A 27,791-nucleotide genomic window follows, 5' to 3' on the forward strand; every position below is an offset into this window, starting at 1 on the left:
TCACTTTCTTATAGGAGAGGAAGCTATTCTGAAATGTGAGCAGGGAGGGGTGGTGGGCGGGGAGCTGTGGGAGGATAATTAAAATATACATGCACATAGTTAAAACTGAGCATGGAAATTGGACAAGGGCAACAGTTGATGTTTCAACAATTCTCGCACACAAAACGGCATCGAGCTGAAATTCATAAAACACTTTGTGGCACACTCTGGACTTCTAATTCCACAACAAAAACTAATGGAAGTCTCCATTAGCACTTTTAACTATGTCACCCATTGGTAATCTTCTCCTTGATAGAGAATTGAAAAGAGGAAATAAGTTAATTTTATATCATCCTGGGGCAGGAGAACAGAAGGTCACACCTTGAAATTATTTATTACATTTATTTTTTAACTTTTCAAAAACTTCTACTATAAGTTTCAACTTCATCCCTTACTTTTCCAAAGTAAATTAATCTAAACAGAACTTGCCCAGATGTAGCAGCATTTAAGCATTACTAAGTCTGAATCTGCTACCACATGGGATAGTTTAGACAAATAGCGTAGATATATTCATGACAAAGCTAGATAAGTATGTGAGTGAGAAAAGATTGATAGGGTGCATTGATAGACTGAGTTGTGTTAGGTGAGAGGAGGCCTGTACTGTGCGCAACTCATAAACTTATTCTGCAGAATTACCTATTATTGTGTTGTAAACTCTGACGCCTCACTGTGAAAACAAGCTGCTATCTGGTTATTTGAAGCTTTAAAAAAAAAATTGCCCTTTATTTGTTACCTAATGCCACTTTGCTGCTCATCTCCGCACTGACTATTCAGTGTTGATGCAGCTGCTTCCACTGCAGAGACGGATCTTCCTTCAGAGGGCAGCAGAGCAGAGCTACTGATCAGCTGTTCTGGGGGAATTTGCATACGTGCAGTGCGGTCAGCCTAAGTTGAAGGTGAATCTGCGAAGTAGACCCAAGGAGTTTGAGTGAAGGCAATCATCCAGCAGAGGGCAGCAGAGCAGAGCTACTGATCAGCTGTTCTGGGGGAATTTGCATACGTGCAGTGCGGTCAGCCTAAGTTGAAGGTGAATCTGCGAAGTAGACCCAAGGAGTTTGAGTGAAGGCAATCATCCAGCAGAGGGCAGCAGAGCAGAGCTACTGATCAGCTGTTCTGGGGGAATTTGCATACGTGCAGTGCGGTCAGCCTAAGTTGAAGGTGGTTTGTGGAGAGGCTGTTGGCAAGTGACAGTTAAACCCGAAACACTTCGTGAGTGTTTCCCACCCTACCTCCTCCTCTAACCAACCCCCCCACCCCACGGTGGTTGGGAAGCGGGAGCAGGGGCCTGTCGTGAAGGTGAGTGAGTGCCTTTAAATTTGCTTACCTTTCAGCGGGAGCAGGGTTTGAGGTAATATCAGGTAAGCTCTTCTTTCTTTTTCTTTTTCTTGTTTTTTTTTTAAATCTAGAGGTGATGTCAGGGAAGGCAGTACAATGCTCCTCCTGCAGAATGTTTGAGGTGAGGGACGCCGTCAGTGTCCCTGCTGATTTCATCTGTGGGAAGTGCACCCAACTCCAGCTCCTCAAAAACCGTGTTAGGGACCTGGAGCTTGAGCTGGATGAACTTCGGATCATTCGGGAGGCAGAGGGGGTCATAGATAGGAGCTTCAGGGAAGTAGTTACACCAAAGACTGGAGATAGGTGGGTAACTGTAAGAGGGACTGGGAAGAAGCAGTCAGTGCAGGGACCCCCTGCGGTCGTTCCCCTGAGTAACAAGTATACCGTTTTGGATACTTGTGGGGGGGACGACTTACCAGGGGTAAGCCATGGGGTACGGGCCTCTGGCACGGAGTCTGTCCCTGTTGCTCAGAAGGGAAGGGGGGAAAGGAGTAGAACATTAGTAATTGGGGACTCAATAGTCAGAGGCACAGATAGGAGATTTTGTGGGAGCGAGAGAGACTCACGTTTGGTATGTTGCCTCCCAGGTGCAAGGGTACGTGATGTCTCGGATCGTGTTTTCCGGGTCCTTAAGGGGGAGGGGGAGCAGCCCCAAGTCGTAGTCCACATTGGCACTAACGACATAGGTAGGAAAGGGGACAAGGATGTCAGGCAGGCCTTTAGGGAGCTAGGATGGAAGCTCAGAGCGAGAACAAACAGAGTTGTTATCTCTGGGTTGTTGCCCGTGCCACGTGATAGTGAGATGAGGAATAGGGAGAGAGAGCAATTAAACACGTGGCTACAGGGATGGTGCAGGCGGGAGGGATTCAGATTTCTGGATAACTGGGGCTCTTTCTGGGGAAGGTGGGACCTCTATAGACAGGATGGTCTACATCTGAACCTGAGGGGCACCAATATCCTGGGGGGGAGATTTGTTAGTGCTCTTTGGGGGGGTTTAAACTAATTCAGCAGGGGCATGGGAACCTGGATTGTAGTTTTGGGGTACGGGAGATTGAGAGTATAGAGGTCAGGAGCACAGATTTGACTTCGCAGGAGGGTGCCAGTGTTCAGGTAGGTGGTTTGAAGTGTGTCTACTTCAATGCCAGGAGTATACGAAATAAGGTTGGGGAACTGGCAGCATGGGTTGGTACCTGGGACTTCGATGTTGTGGCCATTTCAGAGACATGGATAGAGCAGGGACAGGAATGGTTGTTGCAGGTTCCGGGGTTTAGGTGTTTTAGTAAGCTCAGAGAAGGGGGCAAAAGAGGGGGAGGTGTGGCGCTGCTAGTCAAGGACAGTATTACGGTGGCGGAAAGGATGCTAGATGGGGACTCTTCTTCCGAGGTAGTATGGGCTGAGGTTAGAAACAGGAAAGGAGAGGTCACCCTGTTGGGAGTTTTCTATAGGCCACCTAATAGTTCTAGGGATGTAGAGGAAAGGATGGCGAAGATGATTCTGGAAAAGAGCGAAAGTAACAGGGTAGTTGTTATGGGAGACTTTAACTTTCCAAATATTGACTGGAAAAGATATAGTTCGAGTACATTAGATGGGTCATTCTTTGTACAATGTGTGCAGGAGGGTTTCCTGACACAATATGTTGACAGGCCAACAAGAGGCGAGGCCACATTGGATTTGGTTTTGGGTAATGAACCAGGCCAGGTGTTAGATCTGGAGGTAGGTGAGCACTTTGGAAACAGTGACCACAATTCGGTGACCTTTACGTTAGTGATGGAAAGGGATAAGTATACCCCGCAGGGCAAGAGTTATAGCTGGGGGAAGGGCAATTATGATGCCATTAGACATGACTTAGGATGTGTTGGTTGGAGAAGTAGGCTGCAAGGGTTGGGCACACTGGATATGTGGAGCTTGTTCAAGGAACAGCTATTGCATGTTCTTGATAAGTACGTACCAGTCAGGCAGGGAGGAAGGGGTCGAGCGAGGGAACCGTGGTTTACCAAAGAAGTGGAATCTCTTGTTAAGAGGAAGAAGGAGGCCTATGTGAAGATGAGGCATGAAGTTTCAGTTGGGGCGCTTGATAGTTACAAGGAAGCGAGGAAGGATCTAAAGAGAGAGCTGAGACGAGCAAGGAGGGGACATGAGAAGTCTTTGGCAGGTAGGATCAAGGAAAACCCAAAAGCTTTCTATAGGTATGTCAGGAATAAAAGAATGACTAGGGTAAGAGTAGGGCCAGTCAAGGACAGTGGTGGGAAGTTGTGTGTGGAGGCTGAGGAGATAAGCGAGATACTAAATGAATACTTTTCGTCAGTATTCACTCAAGAAAAAGATAATATTGTGGAGGAGAATGCTGAGACCCAGGCTATTAGAATAGATGGCATTGAGGTGCGTAGGGAAGAAGTGTTGGCAATTCTGGACAAGGTGAAAATAGATAAGTCCCCGGGGCCGGATGGGATTTATCCTAGGATTCTCTGGGAAGCCAGGGAAGAGATTGCTGAGCCTTTGGCTTTGATTTTTAGGTCATCATTGGCTACAGGAATAGTGCCAGAGGACTGGAGGATAGCAAATGTGGTCCCTTTGTTCAAGAAGGGGAGTAGAGATAACCCCGGTAACTATAGGCCGGTGAGCCTAACGTCTGTGGTGGGTAAAGTCTTGGAGAGGATTATAAAAGATACGATTTATAATCATCTAGATAGGAATAATATGATTAGGGACAGTCAGCATGGTTTTGTGAAGGGTAGGTCATGCCTCACAAACCTTATCGAGTTCTTTGAGAAGGTGACTGAACAGGTAGACGAGGGTAGAGCAGTTGATGTGGTGTATATGGATTTCAGTAAAGCGTTTGATAAGGTTCCCCACGGTCGGCTATTGCAGAAAATACGAAGGCTGGGGATTGAGGGTGATTTAGAGATGTGGATCAGAAATTGGCTAGTTGAAAGAAGACAGAGAGTGGTAGTTGATGGGAAATGTTCAGAATGGAGTTCAGTTACGAGTGGCGTACCACAAGGATCTGTTCTGGGGCCGTTGCTGTTTGTCATTTTTATAAATGACCTAGAGGAGGGCGCAGAAGGATGGGTGAGTAAATTTGCAGACGACACTAAAGTCGGTGGAGTTGTAGACAGTGCGGAAGGATGTTGCAGGTTACAGAGGGACATAGATAAGCTGCAGAGCTGGGCTGAGAGGTGGCAAATGGAGTTTAATGTGGAGAAGTGTGAGGTGATTCACTTTGGAAAGAATAACAGAAATGTGGAATATTTGGCTAATGGTAAAATTCTTGGCAGTGTGGATGAGCAGAGGGATCTCGGTGTCCATGTACATAGATCCCTGAAAGTTGCCACCCAGGTTGATAGGGTTGTGAAGAAGGCCTATGGTGTGTTGGCCTTTATTGGTAGAGGGATTGAGTTCCGGAGCCATGAGGTCATGTTGCAGTTGTACAAAACTCTAGTACGGCCGCATTTGGAGTATTGCGTACAGTTCTGGTCGCCTCATTACAGGAAGGACGTGGAAGCTTTGGAACGGGTGCAGAGGAGATTTACCAGGATGTTGCCTGGTATGGAGGGAAAATCTTATGAGGAAAGGCTGATGGACTTGAGGTTGTTTTCGTTAGAGAGAAGAAGGTTAAGAGGTGACTTAATAGAGGCATACAAAATGATCAGAGGGTTAGATAGGGTGGACAGCGAGAGCCTTCTCCCGCGGATGGAGGTGGCTAGCACGAGGGGACATAGCCTTAAATTGAGGGGTAATAGATATAGGACAGAGGTGAGAGGTGGGTTTTTTACGCAAAGAGTGGTGAGGCCGTGGAATGCCCTACCTGCAACAGTAGTGAACTCGCCAACATTGAGGGCATTTAAAAATTTATTGGATAAGCATATGGATGATAAGGGCATAGTGTAGGTTAGATGGCCTTTAGATTTTTTTTCCATGTCGGTGCAACATCGAGGGCCGAAGGGCCTGTACTGCGCTGTATCGTTCTATGTTCTATGTTCTATGTTCTGACAAAAGTGTTTATAAAACTGGGGAAATGTTACTGCACCACAAGAGTGATAACACTGACCAATATATATCTTTTATGTGAAAACAAACTTTAATCTAATCACAGAATTAACCACATTAGCAACAGAGAAATGGCTTTGCAGTTAACAGTTACAACAGTTCTTAAGTAAAAGAAAAAACCTTAACTTCCTAAACCTGCCACAATATTCCAATTAAGTAAACCAATATACATTAAATACCACTCATGAATAACGTTAACAACCAGGGTTTTACTTGCTTTTCTCAGTGCAGAATCTTTGGAGAGAGAACCTTTCAGATCCAAACTTACCTCTGTTCAGATGAGAGTCCTACTGACTCTTTTTTGCCTTATCCAGTAGAGCCATCACCTATGCCTGCACACCAAGTATCCATTTAATACTGACAATTTTACAGTGTACATCCTTCACATATACCAAAATCCAGCATTTTTCAACTTTCTATAACAACAAATGGGGAACTTGGAAACTACTCATGTAAAGTATGCAAAACATACTATATTTGTGATTTCCAATTATTCACTCACTTTTTCTTGTGTAAAGTACTTAGCTTAAAAATGTCATAGCTACAATTCCTTAGCGTAAAACATTCTATCACCCATTGAAGCTCATGCACAAATTGAAGTGTGAAACCAGAAATTACAATATTTCAAGAAATAATTAGGAGATGTAATTGGACTATAGAGTTCTCCTGTGGTCTTTGTGCAGCCCTGCTTGAAGGGTATGCAGAAAGATTGTGACGTGTTACTTTTGACAGTGAATGCAATGAGCATACATAAAAGGCTTGCATTTGTCAGCTCAGACCGTCTGCTGTTTTCACTGAAATTTATGCCCACTGTGACAACAAAATATTTCAAATTGAACCTGATAAAAACATAATTCAACTTATTTAATCACTATAATCTAATTAGCCCTGGTTTACAGGAAATTATAGAACAATTGTATATTCATAAAAGAAAATTAATTAATGGTTGTCAGAAACACAGCAACAGCTTGTATGCATATAATGCCTTCAGTGTGGTAAAATATCCAAAATCACTTTACAGGAACATTATCAAACATCATTGCAGGGCCATACAGAATTCTCCAACCCAGAGACGTGTGAATACTTCATCATTAAGTATATTCAAGATTGAGATCAATAGGTTCTTGAAATCCAAGCAGATCGAGAGATATGGAAGTCAGTCAGGGACGTGAAGTTGAGGTTCTGCCTTAATCTTAGTAATGGCAGGGCAAACTCAAGGGGCCATATTTTAATGAGTTAATAATTTTATTGTAGGCTTACCCAGACCTCCCAATTCCAATGTTACAAAGCGATATTAGGGCAAATGTGCTGGAGCTTGGTCAGAAGATGTTTTTAATGAGCACCTTGAGGAAGAAAAGGAAGGAAATTCCAGGTCTTGGGGTATGGCAGCTAAAGAAACTGCTACTAATAGGAGAGCAGTTAAAATTGGAAGTGCGGGACAGACCAGAATTAGAGGAGTGCAGATATCTTGGTTGTGGGGCTGGAGGAGTTTGTGGGGGTGGGGAGGGGGAAGGTCAGAGAGGGATTTGAAAACAAGGATGAGAGTTTTCAAATCATGGTATTGCTTAACTGGGAACCAAAGCAGGTCAGCAAACACAGGTTGATGGGTGAATGGGACTTTGTTGCCTGTGTTCTAACTCGCACAAGAGTTTTAGATCACTTCAATCTTACAGCCAGTAGAACGTGAGAGACCCGCCAGCAATGAATTAGAATAGTGAAATTAAGATGTGACAAGGGTAAGATGAGGTTTTCAGCATCAAGTAAAGGTAGGGATAGAGTGGGGCACTGTTACAGAGCTGAAAATAGGCAGTGATGGTGCTAATGTGGTTGAATCTAATTTTGGGGTCAAATGTACCAAGTTTGCAAACTGTTTGGTTTAGCCACAGACAGTTGTCAGCAGAAGGTTGGAGTCCTTAGCTAGGGAACGGACTTTGCGGAGGGGACCAAAGATGATGGCTTCAGCCTTATTGGTATTTAGTTGGAAGAAATTTGGTGCTGAGTATCAGACAACCCGTTTGTTGCCGTACAGAAAACGGAATCATGAATATGATCAACAAAATTAGCATGGCACTTTCAAGTGTCTTTGATTACACACAAACCCAAGGAGAAAACCTAAGTCAACACACATTCCTGAATTAAATGACAGAAAAACTAAGAACATATGCTTGTGCCACTTGTGTTGTGTTTAGTTGGGTGTGCTACTTATGAATCTTATAGCTATTGATGTACTTTCTTTTAGGATATCCTCCTTATCAATCTCATCATTGAACATATGATCTGTGATCCAGATCCTGAGCTGGGCGGTGCAGTCCAACTTATGGGACTACTCCGCACTTTAGTTGACCCCGAGAACATGTTAGCTACAGCCAATGTAAGTATATATTTTTTTAAGTTATATTTGATGTTCCAGTTATCCAGGTGTTCAAAGTGTCCATTTTCTACTCTGTGTCTGTATAGAAGAGTCCAGTGGTGTTGACCCTCAACATTTTTGCTCAGTCTTGAACTCTGCTTCCTTCACTGCATTTTATCCTTTACCAAGGTTGCTTTCTTTGAGCTTCAAAACATTGGCGACTGCCTCCACCTCTGCCACAAAGCAATTTCACCAATGCTCTCATTAGACCATAAGACATAGGAGCAGAATTGGGGCACTCGACCCATCGAGTCTGCTCCGCCATTCAATCATGGCTGATATTTTCTCATCCCCATTCTCCTGCCTTCTCCCCATAACCCCTTATTAATCAAGAATCTATCTATCTCTGTCGTAAAGACACTGTGATTTGGCCTCCACAGCCTTTTGCGGCAAAGAGTTCCACAGATTCACCACCCTCTGGCTGAAGAAATTCCTGTTCATCTCTGTTTTAAAGGATTGTCTCTTTAGTCTGAGATGGCGTTCTCTGGTTCTAGTTTCTCCTACAAGTGGAAACCTCCTCTCCACGTTAACTCTATCCAGGCCTCGCATTATCCTGTAAGTTTCAATAAGGTTCCCCCATCCTTCTCACTTCCTAAACATAATCTGAAACATCCGGAATGCCCTGTCCCTTCTGCTCATGCACACATCTATACAGCATGCATCTCAAATCGTCTTTCCTTGACAAGGCACACTGGTTACCATGTAAAGAAAGAAAGGGGACAGCATGGTGGCACAGAGGTTAGCACTGCTGCCTCACAACACTGAGGTCGCAAGTTCGATCCCAGCCCTGGGTCACTATCCGTGTGGAGTTTGCATATTCTCCCCATGTTTGCATAGGTTTTGCCCCTACAACCCAAAGATATGCAGGATAGGTGGATTGGCCATGCTAAATTGCCCCCGAGTTGGAAAAATGAATTGCGTATTCTTAAATTTAAAAAAAAGTGCCTTTCGCAGCCACTGCCCATCTCAATGCACTTTACTGTCAATGAAAACTCCTGATGTGCAGTCACTGTTGTAGGAAATGCTGCAGCCAATTTGCACACAGCAAGCTCCCACAAGCAGCAAAATGATAATGACCAGGTATCTACTTTTTGTGTTATCAATTGAGGAATATATGTTGGCCAGGACACTGACGAGAACACCCGTGCTGTCCTTTGAAATAGTACAGTAAGAAGTCTTACAACACCAGGTTAAAGTCCAACATGTTTGTTTCAAACACGAGCTTTCGGAGCACAGCTCCTTCCTCAGGTGAATGAAGAGGTATGTTCCAGAAACATATATATATAGACAAATTCAAAGAAGACAGACAATGCTTAGAATGCGATCTGGATCTGTAAAGATTTAATTACCTGCAATACTCGCATTCTAAGCATTGTCTGGCATCTTTGAATTTGTCTATATATATGTTTCTGGAACATACCTCTTCATTCACCTGAGGAAGGAGCAGTGCTCCGAAAGCTAGTGTTTGAAACAAACATGTTGGACTTTAACCTGGTGTTGTAAGACTTCTTACTGTGCTCACCCCAGTTCAACGCCGGCATCTCCACATCTTTGAAATAGTGGCATGGGATCTCTCAAGTCTATCTGAGGGGACAGACAGAGCCTCAAATTAATATCTAAAAATAGGTGGCACCTCTCATGGAGCAGTAGTCCCTTGTGCTATGATGGTGTGCCAGCTAGATTGTTATACTCAGCTCCTGGAGTAGGACTTGAAATCACAACTTTCTGACTCCGACGTGAGAGTGCTACACATTGAGCCTAGACTGACAAAGGAAAAGTTCCTAAAGGAAAGCTACTTATTCCTGTATTAAAATTCCTCCTTGGCATTTCCCAACCCTCTTTACATAATCTCTCTTTCAAGCTCCCCTTTATTGAACACCATTGACAGATACTGTTTCAGCACTTAACCCTGCTGCCTCCAAATTTCCTTCTTCAGTACTGACACCTTGTCACTTTCTCCATGTTTTTCTCTTCCATTAGCACTTCCCCCATCTTTACTGCTCTATGCCCATCCTGGTTTGTATCTACCTACATGCAGAACATTATAGAAATTAAGTTGTAATTGAAATCTGTACATGCAACCATGCCTGTGTAACTCCTTGAGTGGGGTATTAAAGAATGCATCAGTCAATGCCTTAAGAAGAGATAGAAGTTACATCCGAATTAACTGTGGCTGGTTTATCATACACCAGTTTGGCTAGAAGATGTCTCATCTGGGAATTTTTATTAGTTCAGCAGGTGAAGTCTTGCACAATTGTAAACATTAGTTTGAGCTCTCCAGAGCAAAGCTTTTTTCCAGGATTTGCTTTCCCATTCCACAGTTAGCAAGCGCAGTTTGTATATGGTGATAAATACTCAATATATTTTCCTAAATGATACATTTATTCCGATGTTGCAGTGTGCCTTGCATTAGATATCTCACGTCTCTGTTTTGTTGTTGAAGTCCTTTCCCATTGATTCTTATAAGCCCTAGGCCAGGAGGTTTTAAAATTTCCACTTCTTTTTATCCCTTAATTTCTTCACCAATAGAAATTGTTTCCCAAGTAACATTGCTTGGGGCTGGTTTAGCACAGTGGGCTAAACAGCTGACTTGTAATGCAGAACAAGGCAGCAGCGCGGGTTCAATTCCCATACCGGCCTCCCCGAACAGGCGACGGAAAGTAACGACTAGGGGCTTTTCACAGTAACTTCATTGAAGCCTACTTGTGATATGAGCAATTATTATTATTAGCAGATCAAAAATTGTTAATGCTTTCAGCATTAAATTTCAAATAATCATTTTTTGATAAACTCTATGTGTATGCATGCATTTTATTGTTGTGATATGAGAGCTGTAGAAAAAAAGCAAGTTATTCCCTCTTTCTGTTATCAGCCTATCGGATTGTCTGATACCCAAAGAGTTTTGAGGCTAATGAGGATAATACCCTCAGCTTTTCAAAGGGCCAGTAAAAGGAACATCTATCAATTGATGTTGTATTCAGCAAAGAAAATACACTCCCAAATCAAGGAAGTTTGCAAAATTTGTGAATCAGCATAGGATTGGGTAGGAGGTGGATGCAATGGGCACAGCAGGCAATTAAGCTGATGTTTGTGTCACCAGCTATTGAGTATGATTTCCATTTTAGCACAATTAAATCAGGAGTGCTTTGTGCAGGTCAATTTAGCTAAACCAGTGAATCAAGACAAGAAAAAGAAAGTGGCTAAGAACATAAGACACAGGAGCAGAGGTAGACCATTGATATTCCCTTTGAGCTTGCTCCTCCATTTAATATGATCATGGCTGATCTCCTGTCTCAGCTCTAATTCTTTTTTAAAAATAAATTTAGAGTGCCCAGTTCACTTTTTCCAATTAAGGCGCAATTTAGCATGGCCAATCCACCAAACCTGCACATCTTTGGGTTGTGAGGGTGAAATCCACGCAAACACGGGGAGAATGTGCAAACTCCACACGGACTGTGACCCAGAGCCGGGATCGAACCTGGGACTTCGGCGCCGTAAGACAACAGTGCCAACCACTGCGCCACCATGCTAATTCTAATTCTTTGCCTATTCGCCATATCCCTCAATTCTGAGAAGCTAATATTGATACATGCTCCAAAAACCTAGCAGTGGCGTTTTTTTAGCAGCCTGTGGGAGATGAATTAGATTATTTTGTTGCTCTCCAAACAATCCCTTTGAGGCATCGAGTCAGAGAGAGCGAGGCCTTGAAACTGATTTATTTCAGGTATATTTGCCTTGGGGTTAGTGCAGAAATACACCAGTAATAAATACTCCATAGAGTCGTCACCCACACTACTGAATATACCCATTGATGCCTTAATTTGTTCACTCATTAAGATGCAATACTTCATTTTGTGTGTTCTAACCCTGCTTAAATTGTTTTCTTCATGTTGAAAGCTGCCTGTACTTCACACAATAGATTTGGATATTCCTGTAAGGCTGTATTTAAAAAAAATAAAAAAAAAATTGCTCCAATGGCAAGCTCTTTAATGCACATCATCCAACTTAAATTCCAAACACGGTGATTTTCCCGTGAGTGAGAATATTTGTGAGAAAAATACACACTCCAGAATTTTCTGGCAGTAGGCTTTAAGTGTGGAATAAACCAAGTCTACAGCAAGATGATAGTGAACAGGTGCATATTTCACCATTCTGATGCTGCAATAGAGGAAAAGCAAAATGGGGCTCAGGAGTGGAAGTATAGAAAGCTGGCATCATTTATGAAAGTAGCTTGGAGCATTAGGCCACTACATAAGGTTTCGATTGATTCGCGAAACAGACTTGCGGGGCTAAATTACAGCCTGTTCTTATGAAACTAATTATTGACATGATCACTGATCATTCTTCTCTCCCTCTTTTTTTTGTTTCTTTCTTACGTGCTCTCTGGCATTCTGTTACCTCCCCCTCTGCTTTAAATGTATAACAAATCTCGTCGTCCTGCTGCCAGTGGGAGCGATCTTCTGACCTCGTTACACTCGTGCTCAAATGTAACGAGGCCGGTTAATAGTGTGAGTGGCCAGAAACGGGAACCGTGCCAGGCGCCAAACAGTTTGCGATGTGACCGGCCTGCTCCCGTAGGCGAATTCGGAATCCCACGGCCTGCTCCCGTAGGCGAATTCGGAATCCCACCGTAGCATGGCGAGAAACCAGTTATCACCACTTAAGCCCCATTCCCATACAAATAATGAGAGCCGCCTGTCATCCAGTGGCCTCCTGTCATTCACTGGCCTCCCCAGCAAGTGCTCACTCTGGCGTTGAATAGTACTCCTTTTTAAAATTGTGAACCTGACGGAAGAGCTTCTGTGGAGAGCCGAGGAGGTGATTAGCAATCTTTACTCACAGGCAAAGAGCCCGGGGGCCCTGGGCTTGCTGCTCCTGTGCTCGGTGGGGGATGAGGGACTCTCGGCTGGTGGAGAGGGACCCTCCGCAGGGGTGGGTTGCCATGGGAGGGTGGGGGGGGGGGGCAACCGTTCGCTGGATTGCCATGCCAATCCCTGGAACATGTAGCTGTTCTAGGGGCAACCCGGACCACCCATAGCCCCCACCAGCTTCTAAGGTCTCTGGCCGTGCAATGAAGGCTATTGCTAATTGGGAATTGGCAATCACGGTTAAGTGACCACTTCACACAACCCAAGTGTATTCTCATGGGTGGGCGGGCCATGTAGCATGTGGGAGATATTGTCTGGCATCCCAATCAGACCATGAGACCTGGACAGTATACCTGAATACTGCAGGAGGCAACACCATACACACACAGCAGCCAAAATCCAAACACCCAGGGAATGGGACACAGCTCCAGACATGTTTTTTCATAATCTTTATTGTTACAAGTAGGCTTACATTAACACTGCAATGAAGGTACTGTGAGAAGCCCCTAGTCATCACATTAGGGTGCCTGTTCGGGTACATGGAGGGAGAATTCTGAATTTCCAAATTACCTAACAGCACGTCTTTTGGGACTTGTGGGAGGAAACCGGAGCACCCGGAGGAAACCCACGCAGAAACAGGGAGAATGTGCAGGCTCCACACAGACAATGACCCAAGCCGGGAATCGAACCTGGGATCCTGGCGCTGTGAAGCAACAGTGCTACCGTGCCGCCCCATGTCCATGGCCTGAGTGTGGGCGAGTGCCATGCGGAAGAGGCCAGCACCCGGTCCGGGTGATGGTGTGAGCGGGTGTACAGGGTCTGAGGCCTGGTGAGGGGAGCCCGCTGCAGCTGGGAGTACGTGGACAGGGCGTTCCAGGTAGGGGGGTGGGGGGCATCAGTGGGGAAATGGAGGGTGCCGGGGTGGGAGCCACCACTTCTCCCAATGCCACAGATATTGAACCCAAGACAGGGATGTTGGCCACAGAAGTTGCCCTAGTGGTGCTAGTGCTATGTGATGCGGCCAGTCACCGGAGAAGGCGGCGGCAGCAGCGTCTGCAGATGCTCGAGGCAGCGACCCATTTGCCGGACCCTGCCCCCACACCCTGAGGACCCGACCGCCCATCAGGCCAGGGAGGGACCCGGAGGGGAAGTCCTGTGACGGCATAGGGTGTACAGGCACCGCTGGTCATTCAAGCAAATGACGGACAGCATATGCCGCAGGAGGCTCCGCCTCAACAAGGAGACGGTGCAACACCAGTGCCATCCTCGCGGACTTGGCACCACGTGGAGGAGGAGGATACCCGCTCCCGGTAGCCATCAAGGTCACTGCAGCCCTGAACGTTTATGCTGTGGGATCATTCCAGGGCTCAAGTGGAGACTTGTGCTGCATCTCGCAGGCCACAGCCCACAGCTGCATCCGGCAGGTCATGAATGCCTGGTATGCCCGGGCGGAAGACTACATAATTTTTGACATGGACCAGGCCCAACAGAATGCACGGGCAACAGGTTTCTCCACCATCGCTGGGATGGCCCAGGGAGTCATAGATGTCATCCACATTGCTCTGTGCTCACTGGGCCACCTCGGGGTGCCCTATGCTAACCGAAAGGGGTGCCACTCCCTCAGCATGCAGCTCATGTGCGACCACCTGCTGCAGATAATGCACGTGTGCCCGCTTCCCGGGGAGTGTACACGACAGCTACATCCTGGGGCAGTCAGTCATCCCTGCTCTCTTCAAGGATCACCCCAGGATGGGCAGCTGGCTCTTGGAGGATAAGAGATATCGGCTGAGGACCTGGCTAATGACACCAGTATGGAGGCCGGAGACTTAAACGGTGACCTGCTACAACGAAGACCATGCAGCCACCCGGACTCATTGAACGGTGATCGGACTCCTCAATCCGGTTCCGATGCCTTAACCGCTCCGGAGATGCACTCCAGTACACCGCCCGGAGGGTCGCTCACTTTGTTGTCGTCTGCAGTGTCCTCCACAATCTCTCGCAGCAGAGGGGCGACGTGCTGGAGGTTGGTGATGAGGAACATGTGGCCACCTCGGAGGTGGAGGGGGACGAGGATGAGGAGGCGCTGGATTAGCAGGGGCTGGAGGACGAGGCCAGGGAGGAACCTGAGGCCCAGCCAGAGGCTGCAGGACAGGTGGTGAGGGCCCGGCGAGCCCTCAGACCAGGGAAGCCCTCGTACTGGTCCGATTCACCTAGGATGTGGCCTGGTCCATCGTTGCATTCTTATCCACCTGCCACGCCCATTTCCCACCCTCCATTTCACATCACTCCAGAGTGCTGGGACTGTGTTGGCACTGTCCGCGGGTCACCGTGGAGGGCACGGGAGTGATGACAACCCGCAGAGAGCTGGGTGCGGGTGCTCCTCAATCTATACCATAATCTGACCCCTGCCTATCTGCTGAGTGCTCACTCGCATCGCCGAAACCTGGGGCCAGTCTCATTGGCGCCATTGTTGTCAGCTCACTTTATTAGCAGGGGGCAGGCGAATCAGCTGGCGAGCCGGCAGGCCCTGAGGCCTCGTTTAGTTGACCAATTAACGTTGAATATTGTTGCCGGCCTCGCCGGGAAACCTGTGGCAATTCCCGCTCACTATAGCACTTGGAAATGTTTCCAGAGAATCGGGCCCAGTGTTTTACAGGATCACTGCTGCAGCAAGCTTTCCTGTCCTGTCTGAATTTGCATGGAACACCATGTTTATGAAAAAGTCCATAATTAAACTGCATGTATCTATCTTAAATTCCAAGCACCGTGATTTCCCCTCGATGCCAACTTTGAATCCATGATAGCGTTATGGTCCCAGTTGATGATACAACTGGACGAGAAGTTCCCAAATGGAACCCTGGCTCAAAAGACTAACTTTTACTTTTTTTAGTAAAGTGTGAAGGAGCAGAGTCATAGGACCACTAATTAGTGTTAACAACAAGAAAAAACATTTATTAAACACAAATTGGATTATGATACAATACTCCTTTACTCTCTCTCCGCTTAACAACTACACACGGATTTTAAGATTAACAAGGATTACAAAGTACATCTTAAGCTACAACGGGATCGTTAACGCACAAAGTCCCTTTGAAGCATGCAAGTTGACTGGTCAAACACACTCTCTACTCTGAACCCCAAGTAAATGTCTGTGGATGTCTCCTCAGAGTCCCTCCAGATAATTGTCAAGTCAGATTTTCTAAACTCCATTCCTAAAAATATGCCATAAAATTTACTCTCAATAATGCTTTCCCATAGCGGTTTGCACTCCATGTTTTACTCTTTTAAATTACTCTCTTAAACAAAGCTTCCACTTCACTTTTAACAGCAAATTCAGTTCCAGGATTTTACAGCAACTCCTTTTAGGATTTCTTTGCCTTGATTGCTGTGCAAACTGTTCACAATTGCCTTAACTCTCAATTCCAAAACTCTTAATAAAGTGGCATCAGACATTCGAGTTACCTCTGAAATCTATTGTCCTGATTTAAATTGGGTTGCCGCAATTTTCTCTTTAACCCTTTATTACTCTTCCTTGAATTCTTCTGAGCAATACCTTGGTCTCTGTTTTCTAAACTTCATTTGTTTAAAAAAATAATTTCTGTCCCAATTCCCTGGTTGTCTGGTCAGTAACTGGTGATGCATCTTTGCAGCTCCCATCCTGTCCAGTCTTTCTTCTGGTCTGAGAGATGTTCACTCCCCAATGTTCTGTCTTCAGCTGCAATATATCCAACTAAAACTTTGGGCCTTCAGTTGCTAAGCATTGCCCCCTTACCTCTGTTGAACAATTTATTCTTCACACCATAGCCCTCTCTAACCGCTTTGACCTCTTTGGGGATGTTTTAAAAACATTCCTAATGTGTTTCTATTATCCTCCTGGGAGTCTCCTGACACAACCGAATTCTGAGTCGAGAAATTGCATTCGGAGTCTGGTGTCAGGCATTTGAATGGCGTGTCCTGTGTTATGGGCCAGGATTTAGAGAACCCCAAAGTGTATCATGGAGTTCACCTGACACACATGTTTTACTAGATTGTGGTATGGGGAGCACACGGCCCACTCTACAGGATTGGTACAGCAGAAATGTAAAAGTATTTTATTTAAGCAAAACAATGTTTATTCTATGAACTCTGAAAACATACAGTGAACATCTTAGCAATCATTAATTCAAATACAACCCGCAAAGAATATAACACTGGGGCAGCACGGTGGCCTAGTGGTTAGCACAACCGCCTCACGGCGCTGAGGTCCCAGGTTCGATCCCGGCTCTGGGTCACTGTCTGTGTGGAGTTTGCACATTCTCCCCGTGTCTGCGTGGGTTTCGCCCCCACAACCCAAAAATGTGCAGAGTAGGTGGATTGGCCACGCTAAATTGCCCCTTAATTGGAAAAAATAATTGGGTAATCTAAATTTTAAAAAAAAAGAATATAACACTAAGTAATTCTTAAGCTGTCCTTTAACATCCAGAAGACTTTAAAAAAAAACCTTTCAGCAGAAGCACATCAGGTTAAAGTCACTACTAAGAGCAGTTATTAGTTTTAAATCACCAAAGGATCGATTTACGTTCTTTAGATTACAGAGAGAGACTGTAATACACTTTTTGGCTGTGACTGCAGCTATCCAGCTCTGAAAACGAAACTAAAACACACCCTGCAGCAAACAGCCTAAAACAAAAGTAAAAGGCTGACACAGCCCAGCTCCACCAACTCTCTGACATCACTGCAGTATTAAACACCCATTTCTTAAAGGTGCTCTCACATGACACTTGCCCAACGGAGATGGTTTTGAGTAATTAGCACTAGGTTTATTGGCTTAGGAGAGATGCTGCTGTTGGACCAACTTCCTTGTCACTGGATTTGGAGGAATTGTGATGGTACTTCTCCAGTGCTTCATGCCGTAGGTTGCCTAATCCTCCAAAGCATACAGGAGCTGGGAATCATTGCTGCTCAATAAGCAATGACCTTTAGTCTCAGGTTTGAGATATTGGTCGTCAAATACTGAAAATTGAGCTTATGCGTTGGAAGCGATGATGAATTTCATTGTGCAGATGTTGTGCTGTGGAAGCTGGTTGGAGGAGGACGTTAGTTTTCTGGGTGTTTTGTGAAAGGCCAATTTTCTCATATGCTTCAGACAAGGAATTGACAATGACCTGAAGCTATGTTTCTGAGTGAGTGCACACAAAAGCATTATCTCCATACTGAAGCTCGGTGACTAATTGAATTTGGTTTTGGCTTGAAGTGTAGGTTGAACAATTTTCCATCTGTTCTCTAAATTATCTGCGCATTTGTGGGTAATTTGCTGGAAATAAGATGCAGTATTTCAGCAATGAAGCTGGAGAAGAGGGTTGGTGAGATGACACCATCTTGTTTGACCCCATTCTTCACTGAGAATGGGGTCTGTGGTGTTTTCATTGGTGAGGGTCACAGCTTGCATGTCATTGTGGAATCGGTTTCCATGCAACATTTTACAACTCCGATGGTCATGGCTCTCCAACTTTTACTTCCCTTGTTAGCAGACATAGAATCCCGACAGTATAGAAGATGGCCATTTGGCCCATCGAGTCTGCACTAACCCTCCAAAAGAGCACTGTACCTAGGCACACTCCCCCGCCCGACCCCGGAGCCCTGCGCATTGATCGTGGCCAATCGCCCTAACCTGCACATCTTTGGACTGCAGAAGGAAACCGGAGCAAACCCACACAGTCACAGAGAGAAAGTGCAATCTTCACACTGACAGTCACCCAAGGTTGGAATTGAACCCGGGTCCTTGGTACTGAGGCAGTGCTAACCACTGTGCCACCGTGCTGTCATATTCTAGACCAATGTTTCGGATCTTTTTTTAAAAAATAATCTTTATTCAAGTTTTTCAACAACAAATTTTCTCCCCACAGTTAAAGTAGACAAGGTGTGGTTCTACACCGAAACAAGAAAAGACCCCCCCCCCCCCCCCCCCCAAAACAGAATAATAAATAATAACAAACAACAATACAAGAAAGAAGGAAATAATAAGCCCACCGTCGCAAAAACAAACCCCCATAGCCAGCCCCGAACCCCCCCCCCCCCCCCAGGTTGCTGCTGAGACTGACCACCCTCTACCCCTTCGCCAGGAAATCAAGAAAGGGCTGGCACCGCCAAAAGAACCCCTGTACCGACCCCCTCAGGGCAAACTTAACCTTCTCCAGCTTGATAAACCCAGCCATGTCGCTGATCCAGGCCTCCAAACTCGGGGGCCGCGTGTCCCTCCACTGTAACAGAATCCTGCAGCGGGCTACTAGAGACGCAAAGGCCAGAATGCCGGCCTCTCTCGCCTCCTGCACTCCCGGCTCCGAAGGTACCCCAAAAATCGTGAGCCCCCAGCCCGGCCTGACCTACTAGACCCGACCACTTCAGACAAAGTCCCCACCATCCCCTTCCAAAACCCCTCCAAGGCCGGACATGCCCAAAACATATGGGTGTGGTTTGCTGGGCCTCCCGAACACCTCCCGCACCTGTCTTCCCCTCCAAAGAACCGGCTCATCCTGGCCCCTGTCAGGTGCGCCCTATGCAGCACCTTCAGCTGAATTAAGCTGAGCCGTGCGCAAGAAGAGGACGAGTTCACCCTCCTCCAGGGCGTCCGACCACGTTCCATCCTCAATCTCTTCCCCTAGCTCTTCCTCCCACTTCGCTTTGAGCTCCTCTACTGAGGCCTCCTCCTCTTCCTCCTCCTCCTCCTGCATCAACTGATAAATTGCCAAGATCTTCCCCTCACCGACCACGTCCCCAAGCGCACCCTATCCTGCACCCCCTTTGGCGGCAGCCACGGAAACCCCGCCACCTGCCGCTTAACAAATGCCCTGATCTGCATATACCTGAAAGCGTTCCCGGGGGGAGGTTCCACTTCTCCTCCAGAGTCGCGAATTTCCCATCAAGGAAGAGGTCCCCAATCTGTCTGATGCCTGCCCTGTGCCAACTCCCAAATCCACCATCCATTCTCCCCGGTGCAAAACGGTGATTGCCCCATATCGGGGCCCAGGCTGAGGCCTTCACTTCCCCCCTATGCCGCCTCCACTGCCCCCAGATTTTGAGGGATGCCACCACTACCGGACTCGTGTAGTACTTTGCCGGGGGGAGTGGAAGTGGGGCCGTCACTAAAGCCTCCAGACTCGTACCCACACAGGACGCCACCTCCAATCTCTTCCATGCGTCACCCTCCCCCTCCGTCACCCACCTGCGAATCATTGCCACATTCGCCGCCCAGTAATACCCACACAGGTTGGGCAACGCCAAACCTCCTACCTCCCTTCTTTGCTCCAAGAATACCCTCCTTACTCCCGGGGCCTTCCGCGCCCACACGAACCCGAGAATAGACTTATTCACCCTTTTGAAAAAAGCCTTTGGGATCAATCTGGAAAAGAAACAAGAACCTTGGGAGCACCGTAATCTTAATCGACTGGACCCTGCCCGCCAACGAGAGCGGCAGCGCGTCCCACCTCCTGAACTCTTCCTCCATCTGCTCCACCAGCCTCAAAGTTAAGCCTGTGCATGCCCCCCCACGTCCCAGCTATCTGGACCCCAAGATATCTAAAGCTCCTCTCAGCCCTCTTCAACGGGAGCTCACCTATCTCCCTCTCCTGATCCCCCAGGTGCAGGACAAACCGCTCACTTTTCCCCACATTGAGCTTGTAACACGAACACGAAAAGTCCCCAAACTCCTCAAGTATCTTCAACACCTCTGGCATCCCCTCAGCTGGATCCGTGATGTACAACAGTAGATCATCTGCGTACAACGACAGCCGGTGTTCCTTCCCCCTCCAACTCTTCGAATCCCTCAGCGCCATGGCTAGGGGCTCAATCGCTAACGCGAAGAGCAGGGGAGACAAGGGGCACCCCTGCCTCGTCCCCCTGGAAAGCCGAAAGTCCTCCGACCTCCTCCCGTTCGTCACCACACTCGCCACCGGGGAGCTGTACAGCAACTTCACCCAGCTGATGAACCCCTCACCAAACCCAAACCTCCTCAACACTTCCCACAGATAACTCCACTCCACCCTATCAAAAGCTTTCTCCGCATCCATGACGCTACTATTTCTGCCTCCCCAGCCACCGGCGCCATCATCATAACATTAAGGAGCCGCCGTACGTTGGCATTCAGTTGCCTCCCCTTTACAAATCCCGTTTGGTTCTCTTGGATAACCGTCGGGACTACATCTTCCACCCTTCTGGACAGTACCTTTGCCAACAACTTTACATCTACATTAAGGAGCGAAATCGGCCTGTAAGACCCACACTGAAGGGGGTCTTTGTACCGCTTCAGGATCAAAGAAATAATTGCACTGGACATTGTCGGGGGCAGAGACCCCCCTCCCTTGCCTCATTCAGGGTTCTCACAAGCAGCAAGCCCAGCAGATCCGAAGACTTCTTGTAAAATTCCACCGGGAACCCGTCAGGTCCCGGCGCTTTCCCTGTCTGCATACTTCCCAGCGCCTCCATCAGTTCCTCCAGCTCGATTGGGGCCCCCAGACCCTCCACCCGCTCATCCCCTACTCTTGGGAACTCCAGCCTCTCCAGAAAGTGGTTCATCCCTCCTGCCTCCCGAGGGGGCACCGCTCGGTACAGCCCCTCATAAAAGGGTCTGAACACCCCATTGCTGTCCTTGCCACCCCGCACCAAGTTCCCTCCTGCATCCGTGACTCCCCCCTATCTCTCGCTGCCTCCCGTTTCCGGAGCTGGTGGGCCAGCATCCGACTTGCCTTCTCCCCATACTCATACACCGCCCCCTCCTTCACTGCGTCCCCGCCTTCTGGGTGGTCAGTATATCAAACTCCGCTTGGAGATTGCGCCACTTCCTCAAAAGCCCCTCCTCCGGGGCATCCGCATATCTCCTATCCACCCGTACCATTTCCTCCACCAGCCTCTCCCTCTCCGCCCTCTCCCTGTGCGCCCGAATGGATATCAGCTCCCCTCTGACTACTCCCTTCAGCGCTTCCCAAACCACCCCAACTAGCACCTCCCCGTTGTCGTTGGCTTCCAGATACTCCTCTATGCCCCTATGGACCCGCCCACACACTTCCTCCTCTGCCAAAAGCCCCACATCTAACCTCCATAGCGGGCGCTGGTCCTTCCCCTCCTCCAGATCCACCAAATGTGGAGCATGGTCAGATATGGTTATTGCCGAATACTCCGCCTCCACCACTCTCAGGATGAGCGCCCTACTGGAACAAAAAAGTCAATCCGGGAGTAAGCCTTGTGAACATGGGAGAAAAAGGAGAACTCCCTACTCCCCGGCTTCAAGAACCTTCAAGGGTCCACCCCTCCCATCTAATCCATGAACCCCCTCAGCACCGAGACGCCGCCGGCCTCTTGCCCATCCTAGACTTCGAGCAATCCAGAGCCGGATCCAGCACCGTATTAAAGTCAACACCCAGGATCAAAACCCCCGTCTCCAGGTCCGGGATCAGGCCCAGCATACGCCGATGAAGCCCGCATCGTCCCAGTTGGGGGCGTACACATTGACCAGGACCACACGCTCGCCCTGAAGTCTACCACTCACCATTACATATCTACCTGCACTGTCCGCCACCACATTGGACGCAACGAACGACAAGCTCTTAACGACCAAGATTGCCACCCCTCGGTTCTTCACATCGAGCCCCGAGTGAAACACCCAGCCTTTTCTGAGCCTCACCTGATCCGTAACCTTGAGGTGCGTCTCCTGGAGCATAGCCACATCCGCTCCCAGCCCCCTCAAGTATGCCAAGACCCGGGACCACTTCACCGGACCATTCAGACCCCTCGCGTTCCATGTGACCAGCCGAATGTGGGGGGTCCTTCCCCTCCCTCCGCGCCGATCAGCCATAGCTCTCCCTCAACCCACCATGTGCCCAGGGAACCCCCCAAGCCCGTTCCTCACGGTGGCAGACCCCCCTCCCAACCCCCCCCCCTTCACCAGCTGTTTCCTTACAGCCCCTACAGCAGCAACCCGATACCCTTCCCCTTCTCTCTCTCTCCCCCCCCCCCCTCCCAAAGCTAGGGCCCCCCCTAGCTGCGTTACCCCTAACATTGTACTTCCGTAAGTCAGCCGACTCCTGCTGACCCCGGCTACTCCCGCCGACCCCCCCCCCCCAAATACAACACAACCACCAATCCCCCCTCCCAGTGCCGGCCCCGCCCCCAACTCCTCCGGCGCAGGAAGAAAGCCTGCGCTTCCATCCCGAACCCCGCCCCCCCAACCCAACACGCGGGGAAAAAGACGGGCACATGACCCAGAGGGACCTCAAACTGCTCCCCAACCCCCACCAGTGGAAACAAAAACAAAAAGCGCTACGGTAAATAAATAACAGCCCCAAAAGACGAAAACTCAGAGCAACAAAAAGGCAACATCAAACACAGCCAATATAAGCAAAAGGATACGAAGGAGGACAGAGCCTCCAAACAATGTACATCTTTCCCCAGTCTTCAGTTCGAGTCCAATTTTTCTGCCTGGACAGGGATAGGTATATACCGCAAGGCAAGAATTATAGCTGGGGGAAAGGCAATTATGATGCTATTCGGCAAGATTTAGGATGTATAGGATGGGGAAGGAAACTGCAGGGGATGGGTACAATCGAAATGTGGAGCTTTTTCAAGGAACAGCTACTGCGTGTCCTTGATAAGTATGTACCTGTCAGGCAGGGAGGAAGTTGTCGAGCAAGGGAACCGTGGTTTACTAAGGAAGTTGAAGCACTTGTCAAGAGGAAGAAGAAGGCTTATGTTAGGATGAGACATGAAGGCTCAGTTAGGGCACTTGAGAGTTACAAGTTAGCCAGGAAGGACCTAAAGGGAGAGTTAAGAAGAGCGAGGAGAGGACACGAAAAGTCGTTGGCGGATAGGATCAAGGAAAACCCTAAGGCTTTCAATAGGTATATCAGGAACAAAAGAATGACTAGAGTAAGATTAGGGCCAATCAAGGATAGTAGTGGAAAGTTGTGTGTGGAATCAGAGGAGATAGGGGAAGCGTTAAATGGATATTTTTCGTCAGTGTTTACACTGGAGAAAGACAATGTTGTCGAGGAGAACACTCAGGTTCAGTCGACCAGGCTAGATGGAATTGAGGTTCAAAAGGAGGAGGTGTTAGCAATTTTGGAAAATGTCAAAATAGATAAGTCCCCTGGGCCAGATGGGATTTATCCTAGGATTCTCTGGGAAGCCAGGGAGGAGATTGCAGAGCCTTTGTCCTTGATCTTCATGTCGTCTTTGTCGACAGGAATAGTGCCGGAAGACTGGAGGATAGCAAATGTTGTCCCCTTGTTCAAGAAGGGGAGTAGAGCCAACCCTGGTAATTATAGACCTGTGAGCCTTACTTCGGTTGTGGGTAAAATGTTGGAAAAGGTTATAAGAGATAGGGTTTATAATCATCTTGAAAAGACCAAGTTGATTAGCGATAGTCAACACGGTTTTGTGAAGGGTAGGTCATGCCTCACAAACCTTATTGAGTTTTTTGAGAAGGTGACCAAACAGGTGGATCAGGGTAAAGCTGTTGATGTGTATATGGATTTCAGTAAGGCGTTTGATAAGGTTCCCCACGGTAGGCTATTGCAGAAAATAAGGAAGTATGGAATTGAAGGTGATTTAGCGGTTTGGATCAGTAATTGGCTAGCTGAAAGAAGACAGAGGGTGGTGGTTGATGGCAAATGTTCATCCTGGAGTTCAGTTACTAGTGGTGTACCGCAAGGATCTGTTTTGGGGCCACTGCTGTTTGTCATTTTTATAAATGACCTGGAAGAGGGTGTAGAAGGATGGGTTAGTAAATTTGCAGATGACACGAAGGTCGGTGGAGTTGTGGATAGTGCTGAAGGATGTTATAGGATACAGAGGGACATAGATAAGCTGCAGAGCTGGGCTGAGAGGTGGCAGATGGAGTTTAATGTGGAAAAGTGTGAGGTGGTTCACTTTGGAAGGAGTAACAGGAATGCAGAGTACTGGGCTAATGGCAAGATTCTTGGTAGTGTAGATGAACAGAGAGATCTCGGCATCCAGGTACATAAATCCCTGAAAGTTGCCACCCAGGTTAATAGGGCTGTTAAGAAGGTATATGGTGTGCTAGCCTTTATAAGCAGGGGGATTGAGTTTCGGAACCACAAGGTCATGCTGCAGCTGTACATAACTCTGGTGCGGCCGCACCTGGAGTACTGCGTGCAGTTCTGGTCACCACATTATAGGAAGGATGTGGAAGCTTTGGAAAGGGTTCAGAGGAGATTTACTAGGATGTTGCCTGGTATGGAGGGAAGGTCTTACGAGGAAAGGCTCAGGGAATTAAGGTTGTTTTCGTTAGAGAGGAGAAGGCTGAGAGGTGACTTAATAGAGACATATAAGATAGTCAGAGGGTTAGATAGGGTGGACAGTGAGAGTCTTTTTCCTCGGATGGTGATGACCAACACGAGGGGGCATAGCTTTAAATTGAGGGGTGATAGATATAGGACAGATATCAGAGGCAGTTTCTTTACTCAGAGAGGAGTAGGGGTGTGGAACGCCCTGCCTGCAACAGTAGTGGACTCGCCAACTTTAAGGGCATTTAAGTGGTCACTGGATAGACATATGGATGAAAATGGAATAGTGTAGGTCAGATAGGCTTCAGATGGTTTCACAGGTCGGCGCAACATCGAGGGCCGAAGGGCCCTTACTGCGCTGTAGTGTTCTATGTTCTATGTTCTAAAAGCCCAGGCCTCCTCCGGAGAGTCAAAGTAGAGCTGGCGGTCCTTGTAAGTGACCCAGAGGCGATCTGGTTGTAACAGGCCAAACTTCACCCCCTTCCTATGAAGCACTCCTTTCGCTCGATTGAAGCCAGCCCTTCTCTTCGCCACGTCCCCCCGCTCCAGTCCTGATAAATCCTAATGTCTGCATTCTCCCACCTTTCCTTCTTCGCCCATCTCAGCACGCACTCACGGTCGACCAAGCGGTGAAAGCGGACCAGCACCGCCCTGGGCGGCTCGCTTGGCCTGCGCTTCCGCAGCAGCACTTGCTGGGCACCCTCCAGCTCCAGGGGTCCCCGGAACGACCCCGCACCCATCAACGAGTTCAGCATCAGGACCACGTAGGCCCCCAAATCCGAACCTTCCAGCCCCTGCTGGAGGCCCAAAATCCACAGGTTCTTCCGGCGGGAGCGGTTCTCCATCTCCTCCATCCTTGCCAACCAGTTCTTGTGAAGCGCCTCGTGCGACTCCACCTTCACTGCCAGGCCCAGGAGCTCGTCCTCGTTCTCCGAAGCCTTTTGCTGCAACTTTCGAATCTCCGCGGCCTGGGCCGTCTGAGTCGCCATGAGCTTGTCCAGCGAGGCCTTAAACGGCTCCAGGATCTCAGCTTTTAGCTCCCTGAAGGAGCGCTGAAGCAGCTCCTGCTGCTCCCGCGCCCACTGCTGCCACGCTGCCGGTTCCCTGGCCGCCGCCATCTTGTTTTTTCTGCCTCGCACCTTCTGCTGCAAAGTCGACTTTTTGACCGCTCCACTTCTAGTCCAGCCCATCCACCGGCCGCTGAGCACAGTGGCTGCGTTCCCACCCGGGGAAAAGCCGAATCAGCGCCGTTACGGGCCCTTAAAAGAGCCCGAAAGTCCAAAAATAGCGGGAGCTACCGAACGTGCGGCTTAGCTCCGCATCGCCGCAGCCGGAAGTCCCCTGTTTTGGATCTTTAATACTAACATTAACACTGCCTTTGCCTCTGTTCCATGACATCTCTGTCATTTAATCTCCCCACATCTTTAAATTTCACCTTGTTGGCAATTTAACCTGGTGTCCTTTATTCATTGTTCCATAAGTTACCCCTTCAATGTGGCGGTTTTGGTTTTGCAAAATTTTCTGACTTTATCCTTGTTAGCTGTAATAGTTGAAATTATTTGCTTTGTTAAGATGGATTTGACGTTTGATTCTATTAAGTTCTCTGTCAATGTCAGAATGAGTTGCTTGCTACTGGATTACTGCAAATGACTCTCAGCTGGCGTAAGGTCACACAAGCTACCACTTCACTCTCCAGATTGACATCCTTTCCTGCACAGTTTCCTACCCTAGATGGTTGTTTCCGAGTGGCAAGTAGCCAAGTACTGGGGTGAAATAGACTAAACATTATCATGTACTGGTCATAAACCTGTGAGCATTTGCAAAATGTTGCTTCCTCAAAAATTGAACAATTTTTTAAAAAAAAGTATTATTCCAAATTTTCAACATTATTACAATTTACAGAAAACACAAAAACCTATCCAACACATTAAACCAGCCCCTCCACATTCATCAGTCAACGGTAACCAACTCTCCAAAATGCAAAATGAACACACCCCAACTATTGTAGAACCCACCACTTCCCCCCCCCCCCCCCCGAACAAATTCCACTTTCCCCAGGGCCAAAAACTTCTGCAGGTCCTCCCCCGCCATATCGGGCCACAGGGTGGAGAAGCTGACCTCTACCCCAACAAGACCAATCTACAAGGAAAAACTAAGACATCTGCCCCCGCACCCGCCTGCAGCTCCGGCCGGTCCAACGCCCCAAATACGGCTTCTAGGGACCGGACTCCACATCCACATGCAGAACCCCAAAATGGTGCTGAAAACAATCTTCCAAAACCTTTATAGCTTCAAGCATGCCCAAAACATAAGTGCATGGTTCGCAGAGCCCCTCCCTCATCATTCACAGACTTCCTTGCCCCCCCTCGAAAAGCCGGCTCATCCTAGACTTTGTACGGTGCAATACCACCACCACCCCCAGCTGACGGCACTTCATCCAGCAACGAGGAGGCAGACGCCATCGGAAAGACCCTCAACTGCATATACCTAAAATTTTTGCCCCGCGCCAACCCAAACTTCTCCCTCAGCTCCTCTAGGCTCACAAACTGCCCTTCCAGAAACAGGACCTTAATCTCCTTAACCCTTCTCTTCCCAGTCCCGGAACCTCATGTCAATCTCCCCGGCTCAAACCTATGAACCCGTGGCATCTCCCAACCTAAAATGCTGCCAAAATTGAACAAAATTAACAAACCTTAAATCTCTTCCACAGACCTATTTCTGGAAGGTAAACATGTTTAATGTATCCTTTGCAAATCCTGTAGTGCTATGATCCAAATCCTTCAACAGTTCCTTGTTGGATATTGAGGGACATAAATA

General features: G+C 47.8%; 1 protein-coding gene across 2 annotated transcripts in view; it reads left to right on the forward strand.

The window, feature by feature from the left end:
• smek1 (SMEK homolog 1, suppressor of mek1 (Dictyostelium)) overlaps positions 1-27,791 on the forward strand; it is a 139,730-nt gene that overhangs the window by 89,169 nt on the left and 22,770 nt on the right. For both annotated transcript variants that reach the window (XM_038773224.1, XM_038773214.1), the window contains exon 8: positions 7,661-7,792. In XM_038773224.1, the coding sequence (XP_038629152.1) occupies positions 7,661-7,792 (132 nt within the window). The remainder of the gene's footprint in view (positions 1-7,660; positions 7,793-27,791) is intronic.

This window comes from Scyliorhinus canicula, chromosome 2 (assembly GCF_902713615.1).
Source record: "Scyliorhinus canicula chromosome 2, sScyCan1.1, whole genome shotgun sequence".
NCBI lineage: Eukaryota > Metazoa > Chordata > Chondrichthyes > Carcharhiniformes > Scyliorhinidae > Scyliorhinus > Scyliorhinus canicula.